The sequence below is a fragment of the Anneissia japonica genome, unplaced genomic scaffold, assembly GCF_011630105.1.
Source record: "Anneissia japonica isolate Jap-2015-1 unplaced genomic scaffold, ASM1163010v1 scaffold287752_len1182401_cov188, whole genome shotgun sequence".
Taxonomy (NCBI): domain Eukaryota; kingdom Metazoa; phylum Echinodermata; class Crinoidea; order Comatulida; family Comatulidae; genus Anneissia; species Anneissia japonica.
In genome coordinates, this window is record NW_022687544.1 from 999,613 (window position 1) to 1,014,367 (window position 14,755).

Genomic DNA, 14,755 nt, shown 5'->3' on the forward strand with positions numbered 1-14,755 from the left:
TATATATATATATATATATATATATATATATATATATTTGTGTGTGTATGTATGTATTTATATATATATATAAATATATATAAACTCAATATAAAAATCATACATAGCAGCAACAAGGCTGAATTGCGTATGGATGTACACAGGTAAAATATTAAAATGGCACAAAAATTACAACACAAAAAAATACAGTAAATGCCATACAAATTTAAAATACAAAGAAGAAAAATCACGAAAAAGCAAAACCAACATCAAAATGTGAGCACACCGGAAGAAGCATAGGAAAAAAACGGACAATAAAGGGAGGGTAAGAGCATCAAGACACCGGAAAGGGACAATTTTGAGTTGTAGGTGTGATGACAGATACGGTGACGTGATAGTTCTTAGGCGTCACCCTATATTGTTTAATGTTTGGGTATGAGAACTGCTAGTGTTTGATGTGTATATATACATAAGATCTGCTAAAGAATTCTTCAGCTTCTTCAGAATCAAACGGGTTGTCATTTCGAATAGAAGCATCAAGATGGAAATAGCCGTGCGAGTTGTAGCACTGATTTTTATGTGTTTTATAATTCTGCCCAATCCCATCGTATGTGAGAATCCCGCAGATGCATTCATACCAATCGATATAAATTCAACTCTAAGTAGTATTCCTCGTATTTACGAGGAAATTATTAAAATGATCGAGATGGCGAATTCAAACTTCACAATTACAGACGAATCACTAACCAGGTTTCTCGAAGAAGTTCCATCGGATCTTTTCACGGATATTCCTGAGGAAGTTATAGATGAGATTGTTACGGAGTTAGTAAGTGGCGCCATAGAGTCCAGTCTACAGGATTTTTTTCAGGATGCTATTCAAGTGTCAGAAAGTTGCCTAAATGACTTGACTACGTATTTTCAGGATCTTATTCAAGGCAATGACTATGCACTTAGAAGTAAGGGTTACTATGCGATTAATTACAAAGTTTATTTTTTATTTATTAAAGATACTGTCACTGCTTATCTAATTAATTTGAAAAAAGAAAGTAATTAAATATCTTAATTCTAAAGTAAAACGGTTTTTTTAATTGTTGGGAGTCAATATTTCGACATTAATTGTGTCATCATCAGGAATGATGACGACATAATTAATGTCAAAATATTAAATCCCAACACGATGGCGAGTATTTCAGAGTAGGCCTATGTATTACACTTTCTTATCTGAGATTAATCAATGGACCTTTTGGTTTATGTGTATTGCTGGACAGTATTCAGCCACAGGGTGGAGGTATGAACTCTCTGCAGTCACTGCTCCAGTTATTATTAAAGTTGTTTACGTTTATTATTATTTTGTATTAGTACCGTTTTATCGACGACATACCGTACACGACTTGGAGTTATTATTTATATCATTATTAATTAATATATCTATTTCATCATAATCTATTAGTGCTTGCTTCGAATGGAAAATTTCCATCTCTGGCCGATGTCTACAATTTCAACTTTCAATCGCTTGGTGATTATGATCTGTGCGTCGGGCTTGAGAACGCGCCATTTAGAACGAAGCAGTGTGGAATGATTATGTACTTTCGTCAATGGGTAGGTTTATATTTATCTATTTATATATTCCTATTCAGTTACAGAATGAAACTGATTAACTACATTATTTTAGCTGGTGTTAACATGATTTTAATATTAAGCTTGCACACGTAGACATATGCAAGTTCAATAAACTACAACACACAAACCAATACATAGAATAGTATGACGATAGGACTCTAATAGTACCACATTCATACACATTAAATATTTCTAATAAAGGAGATTGTTAGCAAAAACAGAAACATAAAAAAAATATAAAGATAAGTATAAGGTTTTCCATAAATGTTAACACTTTGAATAAAATAATAGCAAGGTTGGTTAATATGGAACGTCTTGCCTCCTTTCTATTAAAAGCGTTAACACTGTCAGACAGTTTATGACAAGCTTTAAAACCTGTTGGGCTGGGTTTGGTAGGTTTTGCTCTCATTCCATTTTAATTTGTTTATCCTTTATTATCATTGATTTACTTTGGTCTTTGACTCATGAAAGCATACGATGTTGGTTTCGGTCAGGGTGGGTTGTACTTGAATGAAATGTAAATTTAGTGGAGGGTATTTAACGTTTTGTAAGGAATAAGCGCTATAAAAGTAACAAGTAACAAGTAACAAGGCTTGAGTTGACGAACATTCCAACATTTATTTCCATAAAAGTAATGATATTTAAACATAACCACAATTTTTTGACATTGTTCTTCAGCAATTAAGGATTGCTGTATGCAGTCCAGCCTCGTGTAGGAATGAAGATCTAAAAGCAATCACAAACGGAGGTAACGATGTTTTACTTGATACGTATAGTATGTATAACAAAGTTTAATCAAGAAATGCTAGCTTATTATAAATTCACATTACATTATGTTTTGTTACTCTAAATATGTAAAGCTTGTTGTTGGTAATTATTTCAAACACGCTATAGTCCAAAATCCTTTGATGCCATTTGGGATTCGAAATCGCCACCACAAGGTTAGAGCTCAATAAGCCAAATTTCTTAAAAAGTATTTTGGATATTAAATTGGTTGAAACTTTATTCCACCTTTTTATTTACAGTGGTAGCATTACCAGCTTCATTTTTGAACGTTACTTACAACTTCGGCGAAATTTACTACGAATTTCAATGTATCGACGAGGTTCCATGGTCAGGCGGGTCCGTAGCAACATTGTAAGAAATTGTTGTTTTTCTGCAGTATAGGCTAAGCCAAGAGCTTGTGTAAAAACCGGTAGTGTAGAAAAGATTAAGCCATCTTTGATCTGCTTCGACAATTAAACAAATTTTTGAAAATTATGACGTAACATTAACAATTTATAGCCTACAATTAAGCACAGGGCTGAGTTCATGATAAAATATTTGGTCATCTTGTGCATACAAGTTTAGTTTCTAAATAGAATGTCTTATATAGGCCTAGTACATTTACTGATGCACAATATTAAAACTTAGGATGGATTTATTTGGTGTGAAACCAAGGATAATCACGAAAGTCTAGAAGAAGACTTATTTCCGGTGGGATCCTTCTGTGGGGATTGGGAAGTACCGTACACCGGGAGACAATCCCCTACTCTTTTCCGAATAGTGTGTTGCGTTCTTTAGTGTGCACATGGGTCATAATGCACACGGGACCAACGGGTTAAACGTCTCATCCGAAAGACTTTGGAATCTTACATATCAGCCCTCCAGCTGAACGCAAGAATTAAGAGAATCTATGGGAATTGATCAGGGGACCAAGAGATCCCTGCAGTTCAACACACAAACAGTGACACCACCAGTTTAGACTACTGAGTAGCTGCTCTCACGTTTAATTGCTTATTTAAAAAAACAAAACATCAAATAAGTCATCAATTTCAGAGGAAACACAAATAGGTTAGAGGTGTTTACCCTACAAGTTTGATTCATTACACTTTCACATAAATCTTAATATGATAATAAGTGATGTTGCTGAATTCTTTCTGATGATTTCTACCAAGGACTCTGTTGTCAATATTCACTGCGTTGGTTGTCATTGGGACTGCTCATGACGTTCTTGAAAAAAATAAACTTAAAAAGAAGAAAAATGTTTATGAGAAAGAAGGTCGATTTGAAATCAACCACGGTTACAAAGGCGAGCACGTAAACACTATGGAAAGAAAAAGTGACCCAGAATTACAAGGCCATCATCTAGAACATGTAAAAGGCAAAGGTGAAGCAGAATCACAAGACGGAGATGACGTCAGTAGTGAGGCGTCGGAAGCAGCCGAGGCGGGGACTTCTAATTCAAAGATAATAAAGTCACCAACTGGGAAACCTGTTCCACTTTCTAAAGAAATGACCAAAATAAAGGGTTTGTATATTAATTGTTTTTGATTTATAATATTTGTTATATACATGTAGGCCTACAGGTACTAGCTCCCCTGCGGGGTAGGGTGGGGTGCACCTGCGGGGTGGGGTGCACAACATTATTCAAACCTACTAAGTAACCACTTATACGCCTGGGAGGAGGGCACTAACATTAAATACGATACAGTACCTTTCCCAAGTGCTTCAGCAACATTGTGTTGGTGGCGCCAGATCGAGGGATCAATGGTTCCCCGACGAAAGGTCCTTTTGAAATATGAATCCATGAGAAAAATTCTGTTGCTTTAAGGGATATGGACTCAAGACGAGGAAGCTGAAGGAACTTTTTATATAAATTTCCATAAACATTTTTTACATGCAGGGGATACCGGTACATCTGATGTTACTAGAGTTTTTGAACAAGCACTGTTGTCATTTTCGGCAATGAAAAACGGATCGAAAATACTTGATGTCGGAAATGGTGCTGGACAACTGGAATGTCTGAATGGGATCCGAGTATTGAGTATGTGGTGGGTGATACTTGGGCATACACTATATTTTGCCTATTCACGATACGGTAAGTTAGAATTCTGTAAAGTCATTCATTGAAGAAAAAGAATTTTAAACTATAGGCATTATGTGGCTAGCGCAATAATTTTGGTATGTTTTGTTACAGCAAGAGTAACTGAAGGTTTCCCAGAACCTCATGAGCAACGAAAGTATATCATAATAAATCATTCTAGAGATAAATATACATTAGGGCCCCGTTAAGGGGACATAGTCGGGACCAAGAAAAGTGTCCCCTGAATAAGGGTTGTCTTAATGTTGAAAGATATTCCCGTCATTCGCGTCCAAAAACTGTCCTCTTTAGGGATCTCCTTAATGAAATGAAAAAAAAAATGAAATGAAATAACATTGTTTAAAACAATGTGTACAGTGTTGGTTTGCACACTGCCTCCACACACACTGTTTCTGTGTTCACTCTTCGTACAAGTGGGACAATATAAACCTCATAAATTCCGCTGTAGTAAACAGTCAACACTGTGTGAACATGTATTAAACGCTGTGAAAGTATCCTATATTATCACGTGCAATGATCTCATCCCATTTTGTATCCATATCTAGTTATTTCATCTTAATATTCCTTATGTCCAGTAGCACTATGTTAGAAAGCTATTGAAACTAGATTTCATATGTGAAACGCAAACTTAAAAAATATATCGATCAGTACTGTTACCTTTACATTGTGAAGTTCCGCTACACAATAAAGCAATGAAAGAAAACATGACGGTGGATTTACAGTATGTAAATGTTAAAGTATTTTCCCCCAAAATTTGTTTTTTACAGATAATATTCGGTATGTTTACACCGTTGCCACGGACTTCACATTCCTAGCCATTCTTAACGCTACATTTGCAGTGGACACGTTTTTTGTGTTAAGGTGAGTCAGTTTAACAAATCAATGAAAATAATATACTGTGATTATTACATTATTTGGTATTAATATTGCGATTAATCAAATATTAAATGGCACATACGTTTGAATAATATCGAAGTCAAAAGTCCTCGTAGTACAGATTCCGAACCCAGTACTATAAACGTAAACAGAAAATTGTTTTTTCTTTTTGTTTTTTCTTTCAGTGGCCTTCTCCTGACTTACCTCACCCTTAACCATCTGAAGAAGACAAACGGTCGTCTGAACTGGTTCCTATTTTACTTCCATCGATTTTGGCGTTTGACTCCGACTTACATGATGAGCATTGCCATCCTCTCAACGCTGTTCGTTTACTTTGGCAAAGGCCAAGGAAAAATTGAGTTTGCTGAGTATTCAACTAGTGTTTGCCAGAAATATTGGTGGACGAACCTTCTTTACATTAACAATCTTTATCCGTTTCCAGGAAGCTTGACGAACATGGTTAGTCATCCTGTAAAATAAACGTGGAACTAGTGAGGGCCTTGGGCACGCTGTGCACTCCGCTTCCTTCTTCTCTTCCGCCGTCGAGGAAAACTCAATTTCATAGTATTTTTCGCATTAAAAGATTCTGAAATCGATTGAAATAGCCTTTGCAACCCCAAAAAATTAATACAGTAGTCATAGTTCCGGGAGCTTCTCCTGTACAGTACCCCTTCCGAGAGAAGTTTACAGACACCCGACTAGGCTCATTTACACTCTCGTCGGGGATATTCCTTCACCCTCCCCCTCTATACGGGCTCCGGAACCTGTCGGGTAAATCCTGGCGCTACCTCTGCTTTACTTAAGGGTGAGCGTATTTAATTTAGGCTTATTATCTATTATTGTATACATTAATATTCACACACGCGAGCATATACAATATAGTTATTTTGTTAAGATGGTTGAAAATGTACGAAACGGAACAGAAGGGAAAGTGGTGAAATTGAGAAAGCAGTGGATTGAATTATATCAGTTCATCCACAAGTAAATTTACAACCACTTTTCTTTTTCATAGGGCTCTTTAAAAATGTCATTAAATAAATTAAAATTACCTTTGTCTCACTAAATTTACTTTACGATAAAATTTCTTTCAGTGTATGGGATGGAGTTGGTATCTTGCAAATGATATGCAGTTCTTTGTTATCAGCCCATTTCTCATCATTTTACTTTATAAGTAAGGACTTTGACGTATAACAAATGAACTCATATACTGACTATTCTACTGTATGTAGTATCCATCATCATGTTTTATAATATTTGACCGCTGATATTGTTATCTAACTGCTGTAATTGTTTATATTTTCTTTACTGTGCTACACACCAAACATAATAATGAGTATTATTGTTTTCATTATTGTGATTAATGTATATTATTTATATAATTATATAATTATTTCATTATTACTGTATCATTATTATAATTATTGTTATTATTATTATTATTATTATTATTATTATTATTTTTATTATTATTATTATTATTATTATTATTATTATTATTATTATTATTATTATTATTATTATTATTAATAATGTTTTACACCTCTACAGGAACTGGAAGATTGGCCTAACAGCCATTGGCTTTTTGTGTGCTGTTTCATTCGGTGTTACTGCTTGGATTTCGTACTACTGGGGTCTTCCGATCATTGGCTCGGTATTACAGCCGTAAGTGTTGAATATTTTTTGTTTTATTAGAATAAAATATTATTAGATTTCTTTATTTTACTATAGCTGATTTTAAAAGTCTTGTCGTTCATATGCTCGAGAATGAGGGCTTATGTTTATTTCTGTTCAATAAGAGTGCTGTTTAATTACACATGCGCATTAGTGTATGATAGATTAGTTGCTATAAAGAATAAATGGCCCACCTGGTTAAGGCGTCTGCAAAGACAGCAAAGGGTCCCGTGTTCTAGGTTCTAGTTTACTGAACATCATATATATATACTGTATATATATATATATATATATATATATATATATAGGCCTATATATAATATATATATATATATATATTATATATATAATATGTATGTTTATGTACATGTATATGTATATACATATATACATCCCGCCACACTGGAACTATGCCTTTTTTTTCGTTCCCACCTCTTTTTCCCGCAAACTGGAACTAAGCCTTTGTGCGTTCCCATCCTTTCTCTCAATAAACAATGGCTTTTTGGCTTTTGTTTTAGTCTTTCACTAGCAGTCTCCTCATTGGTCAGTTTATTCATCCAATCAGCAGCCATCATCTCTACCCAAATATATAAGTATTTCCCTGCTTGGAATTTCTGCAGATATTCTCCTGAAGACGATTGAAGCAACTCAATCGAAACGTCGAGACTTTCTCAACTACAACAGTTCTTTTCAGAACTACCTACGTGGTGTACCGCAAGCTTAAACAGACATACACACATACATACCCTAAGATGTGTATAAGAGACAGGTATTGAGTATGTGGTGGGTGGAGGCATATATAAATAATGAAACGGTAATAAGACGAGCCTGCTTGTGCGAACATATTTCCACAACTGGGAATCGAACCTGGAAACTTCAGCTGTCTATACCTTAACCAAAACTAGGCTAATAATAATAATAGTAAGAAGTAAGAAAACGAAGAGATTGAAAAGTAATAAGAAAGAAAACGAATAGATTGAAATGTAATAAGAAAGAAAACGGGAGATTGATAAGAACAAGAAGAAAGAAAGATTGTCAAGGAATAAGAAAGAATACGAAACATTCGGAAAGGAATAAAACAGAAAACAATTGAAGAAAAGAAGGAAAAGAAACAAATTGAAAGAAAACGAAAGGCTGAAAAGGAATAGTTCAAAAGAAATAAACTGAAAGGTATAGAATGGAAGGAAAGATTGAAATGAATTACGATACTAGAAAGAAAACGAAATATTGAAAATGAATGAGAAAGAAAACAAATAGATTGAAAAGTAATAAGAAAGGAAACGAAAGATTGGAAAGTAATCAGAAAGAAAACGAAAGATTGAAAAGGAATAAGAAAGAAAAATGAATAGAAAGATAATGAACTGAAGCAGGGAAGGAATATGAAAGAATAGAAAGAAAGTATATAGAAATTAAATGCAAGGATAAAAGGGATAGAACTAAAAAAGAGGAGTACAAGGTATAGTAATAAAAGCAAGAAACAAGTATAAAATAGATAGAATGAATAAAATAGAGATAAATGGAAAAGTAAGTATATAATTGCAATTAAATGTTTTGTTAGTAAATATATTTATTCATAACTGCAACTATAACTTTATTATTCAATACTTTTCACTTGATAATTTCAAAATTTTGCCTCTGTGTATTGGAATTTTAACTATTCAATATAAAAACATAAAAATTAGTAAATCCATTTTCTTTTCAAGAGTCACTGCGCCTCGGAATAGTTCGCTAGATAGACGGCGCATTATAAATGCTGTTTTATTATTATTTATTTATTATTATTATTAATAATAATAATATTAATAATAATAATAATAATAATAATAATAATAATAATAATAATAATAATAATAATAATAATAATAATAATAATAATAATAATATGTTTAGATTGCTTTATTCGTGGGATGGACCATGGCAGTAGGCACAGGAATTGCTGTGGTTTATGGCATTTGGGGAGTCTATAGAGGGCAAACGCCGAGCCACGAAGTTGCGACATTCTACAACACAGTTTCTCGGTTTGCGTGGTCGGCTGCCGTGGCTTGGGTTATCTTTGCATGTGTAAACGGTCATGGAGGTATGTGGAAATTATTTATCTTTTTCAAATACAATAACCTTTCTTTAAATTTTGAGTAGACAAATCGACATTATCCATTCTTGTTTATGACTCGAATGCCAATATTATAATTGTAGATTGCGGTGCTTCTTATGCCATTTGACTTATTTGTGATCAAATTAGTAAATCATCGTTTTGACAGTGTTTGCAAACAGAGAAATACTTGTGTTTTTTTATTTTTTTATTTAAAGGATTCGTCAACACCATTCTGTCCTGGGCATTCTGGACTCCACTGGCCCGTCTTAGCTACGGGGCGTACCTCTTGCACCCTATTGTCATGTACGCCGTGATTTATTCTTGGAAAACCTTGTTTCATTTCAGCTACGTTGACTATGTAAGTAACAGTCCTTTTGTTTTATCTCAAAAAATTCAAATAAGACGTTTCCATTGAATTTTACTCATGCTTTATTTTCTTTGTTTTTTTACACACAGGCATTCTTCTTCGTTGGATCTATTGTATTCGCGTATGCCTCATCATTCATATTGGCTATCCTTATTGAAGGACCATTCATGCGATTAGAAAAAGTCATCTTTGGAAAAATATAATGAAACACTGAAAACTATATCTAAACAATGAAAATAATTTCAGTATTGTTTATTGTTTCTCTAATACTACCTTATGATTGAAGATAAACACTAACAAATTATGAAAAAATGATGATGTATAACGTTTCAGGCAGTTACTTATCAGTTTATCTAAATCTCGATGTTTAATTAGCTTAATCAAAATTATAATGCTTTCACTTCTTATTGTATAATCATAGTAGGGATAATAGTAATAATAATTATTATTTAGACTTGCACTGCTACATCAGTGGCACACTTTGAAAAACATAGATGCGTGCGAAACACAACACTTAAAGACAAATGATTACTCAAAACATTTTAAATAATTCCCTTCCTCCATCCACCTCCCTCCCTGAAAATTCAAATGTTATCCCTCCCCACAAATAAAACTGAACAAAACTTCACCCCTTATTTTCAGAAACAATATTCCAAGTAACCTTCTTCCCTCCTCAAACAATGCATTTACCCCTTACCCTTAAAAATTAAACATAAAAAATATCATCAAAACAGTAATGCAGGAAAGATAGTATTTTACAAGTGTTAAAAGGAAATACTAAATAATAATTTTTTTCTGTCTTAAAATGAATAATATTGCATATAGAACTTATTTTACTGACATATGATTAAGAATGACTTTGTATAGCTATAATTAAATGTATTGTTCATCTTTCAAGCATACAGGAAATGTTAAACATCAACTAATAAAATAAAAAGAAATAAGTATATACAGTAAACCAATTACAATGTAAATACACTTAATTTATAGCAACGACTAATTATTACCATCAAGTAGACATGAAATCCTCTCAATGTGGCAAAATAACAGCAGGGGTAGCACCAGGACGGAGGAGGGGGATGGACGACGTCACCGACGAGAGCATATGTGGGCGTGGTGGGGGTCGCTCATAATCATTAGGAAGTGGTCCAGGGCCTGAAGCCCCGGAAATTATGATAATTTAGGGGGCTTCAAAGGCTTATTTAATCGATTTTATAGTCTACTAATACGTTAAAATACATTTTTTTTTCTCCCCGATATGGGTGGTGGAAGCTCTCCCCGGCGGGAGAGGCCTGCTCTCCCTTTCCGCTGGCGCCACCTCAGAAAAACAGACGTGACACGCATGACCTTGCAGACAATTTCAAAGCCTTCAACAAGAGGAAGGCGGCATATTAACGGAATAAGACGAATACAAGTACTGTACTGTACTTTTAACTAGCACAAATAACAACATACCGGCTTATATACTGGTCATATTTTTTAAATTTGATTTTTCTTGCTTATTTTTGTATCTATCTATTTTAATACCTTGCACCTTTTTTGAATAACTTTTTTTGCAATTCAGTGTTTTAAGCCAATTCATAATTATTATTATTATAGTTATTAATTCTATATTGTTAATTTTAATACAATACAATTCAGAATTTAATAAACCAGAATTTATTAACGAATTATGAAGTTCGTTTTAGTATTTTGAATTTCTCTCAATTGTTTATATTTCGCTCATTTTTGCGAATAACTTTATCAATTAAGGATTATTAGGCAATTTCAGAAATTACAACAAACAATATTATTGTTTCATTAAATGAGAAAATTGACGATTGAAAATAAAAAGATTCAGTGTTTTGTGTCCATAAATCGTTATTATTGTCATTGCTCTGTACTTTCATATCAGTGTCTTGTCTATGCACTAAACCAACTCATTTGCGGATGTGTACATTGTTAATTGTTATATCAATTTCAAAATATTCTTCAGTTAAGCATACATATTGTGCACTGTTCAGGTTGGTATTTATTATAGGCCTATACTATATATATATATATATATATATATATATATATATATATAAGTGTATATATATATATCACTAATAAAATTCAAAAATATGACGATACTTTTGAGAACGATCATGTCAGGCCTGAAACCTTTATTAGGCCTAGCCATGGCTAAGCCTTATGTTATACATACATGTTCCGACAGATCCTACTGTTATCATCAGTGTACAGAGATTCCATATAGGCAATCTTATTTAAACGAAGCGAAGTTCGTGACACGTCAATCTACACGTAATTCAACAGTATCAGGTTGTGAACCTGAATTCATGATCTTAGTGTTCACATATATTGTACCAATGCACACACACGGTGTAAAACTCTTCAGATAAAAGTGCCTAATTAGGAAATTTTTCGATTTGAAAATTGTTTACCTAAAGAGTGCCACACCATGTGTGTGCAGTAGAACTATCGGCTATGTGCTTACAGTGTCATGTTTATGTATATAAATAAACTAAATTTGCAAATGTGTACATTGTTTATCAACTTTTAAATTATCCTTTTGTTCAATTAGGCCTACAAATTGTGTAATCTCTCATTATCATATAAATATTATTCTTCTTATTATTATTTTTGAACACGGGACTTGCCTGGCTCTATGGGAAATCAAATATGCAAGTTTAATAAGATATATTTTACAGTCTGCATATGTGACAGTAGAAAGCTAAACTCTTCAACCGTCTTGCATTAATCCTTGTGAAAAAATCACGCCAGGCTGGATTAAAGATTAAAACTCGAAAGAGGTGCAGTTAAATCCATATACCGCCATATGGTAAAGGTCATGGTAAAGTGATAGAAATATACGCGAGCCTGAAGGCCACGGGAGTGGCAGAAAAATTAAATCTATCAAAGTTATGATCGCAGGAGTGGCAGGAACATCCGAGTACCACAATATCTTCTTGTATATCAATTATATATATGATGGCCAACATTTCCACATCATATTACTCTCATTATTATATTTTTTGTTCAAAATAAAAAGAAATATCACAATCTGTATAAATGCCTCCCTCCAATCAAATACCACTTTTGGGGTCAAGTTTTTATGATCTTTATCAGCTTTGGTCTCTATGGCTCAATGATTCAAAGTACATTTTTTTTTTAAATTGATAATAATACATTTCATTAAATAAGTTTGAGTAGAGAAATCCTAAAAAGCAGAGCTTGAATAGGCCTACGGCTAAACAAACAAAAGAGACAGACCAAAACAAGAATGATAAAAATAGAAGACATTTGTTAATTTGGGACCACATGAAGCGGTGTTCAATTGGAGGTGGTCTTTAACTGGAGCGGTCTTTAATTAGAGGGAGACATGTATTTGAAAAAGTTGGCCAGTCTACCCAATAGGAATGCTTGGATTCTTTGTAACGTTTGGTGGCGTTTGTCAAACTACTATAAAAGCGGACATCGGTCAAATAATCGGTAAAATTTCAAAGTTGCTTTACTGTACTTTTACTGTTGAACGTACCCGGACACCTCTATAGCTGTGAAGCACGCTTGTAGAATATAGTTGGTAAATTCTTGCCCAAATTACTTCATTGTCAATTACACCAATAATGACGTGCAAACGGTAAGTAGCCTCAATTTTAACTCAGTCGATCGGAATCAAAACGATGTGCAATTAAAAGTTCTATAATATAAGCAATTGTTACCAGCATTATGAAACACATTTTAAAAGAATTTTTTTTAGGTTTTCAGGTTTGACGTCTCACCTTTTCCTTTCTCAAGGTAACGTCGTTGTCTTTGCAGTGCACGGTAGTGGAGCCACAGGCTTGTCCTGTGGTGGAAAGTGCCGATGAGCCTTGCATACTGCCTTTTGAGATTATCTGCGTGTAAGTTGCCTCATTGAGACAGCGACGTTACTTTGACATCGGTGGATGAGACCACTTGAATGTCACCCTTTTCTGCATAGCTGCTCATTTTTACACTAAAGTTGTAAAAACCGAAAGGTCCACTGATTAATCTCAGATAAGAAAGTATAATACATACGCCAAGTATTGAAATCATTGGAGTATGTATTATACTTTCCTAAAGTTGTAATTTCTTCATGAAATATTATATTTTAATTTTAAACAACTTATTTTACCTTTATGTTTCTTTTATATATTACATTGTTGCGAGCTGCACTTTGGAGAGCTCTCAGACAGTAGCCTTAATGCCACTTTTGAGCAATCCCGCCTGGTGTTAGCTAGCATTGTTTCTTTTCTGTTTTTCCTTCTTTTTGTTGTTTATTTGCTACTGTATGTGTTGAACTGAAGACGAAATAAATGATATGATATGATATGATAAATCAAAATCAGCAATAAAACAAACGTTTGCAATTGTCTGACTCAAGACTCTAAATCTGCTTGTCTAATAACTAGCTTGGCGCCATAACCACCAGACACCGAGCTTGCGCTTAGTGACTAGTAAGTGTTGAATCCGGTCCCCAAGTAGCAGCGGGTACAGCTGCAAATGCTATTTTGATGTGAGGAGGCCCAACACCTCTCTATGTAGAAAATATGGGTCTAATATAAGTGTCATATATTATTCTTACTTGACATCAACTAATCTTTTTCCTTTTATTTTGCTAAAATTGCTCATTTTCTTCTGAGTTGGACTCACTTTTCAATCTTAGTCAGGTACCATAGTTAATACAAAGACAGTCATGGTTTAATTCAGCTTATCTATACGAAAAATATGCTTGTATTGCGGTTCACCAAGTAGTTACCAAGAGACCTATGTTTAGTTGAGTGCCTTGACATTTCGATGAGTTGAAAGAAATAATGATAGTAGTAGTGGGGTAAAACTCTGCACCAACCTTGTGCTCGATTACTTCTCTTTCAGTAGCCTGCTTACTTTAGTGGCAGTATTTCTGATAGTGGGTGCTTTTAATGCTCATTACAATGCTGACGGCTTGGCTTTTGGAGGTAGGGATGAATTGAAATATTCTGTTCCAATAAACATCTAAACATTTTAGCCTCATTTGTGGTAGGCTTCTTTTAAAAAGAGAGTAGGCCTAATAGAGACAACTCTTTAATTTAACTCCTTTTATCATTATCCTCTGTTTATACTGTATCTTTCATGTATATATATATATTATATCCGAATAAAAATGTATTTATTCAATTTCAGGCCGCCCTCCTTCTGGACGCAAGGTGGAAGATTCAAGTGAGTGGTATTGATAAAGAATGCTCGAACCCGAAACTTTGGCTTTGAGTCCCGGTATATAATAGGCCTAGCCCTATATAATTTA

The 14,755-nt window shown here is 33.9% G+C and overlaps 1 protein-coding gene across 1 annotated transcript; it reads left to right on the forward strand.

Moving 5' to 3' along the window:
- The first annotated feature begins 482 nt into the window (after positions 1-482).
- Positions 483-10,295, forward strand: LOC117120114 (O-acyltransferase like protein-like). The gene is made up of 14 exons (XM_033265128.1): positions 483-935; positions 1,430-1,578; positions 2,278-2,347; positions 2,625-2,736; positions 3,537-3,889; positions 4,265-4,459; positions 5,230-5,323; positions 5,524-5,797; positions 6,430-6,509; positions 6,887-7,000; positions 7,528-7,552; positions 8,900-9,086; positions 9,317-9,459; positions 9,558-10,295. The coding sequence occupies exons 1-14, from the start codon at positions 521-523 to the stop codon at positions 9,669-9,671; spliced, it is 2,325 nt and encodes a 774-aa protein (XP_033121019.1). The 5' UTR covers positions 483-520; the 3' UTR covers positions 9,672-10,295.
- Positions 10,296-14,755: the final 4,460 nt, after the last annotated feature.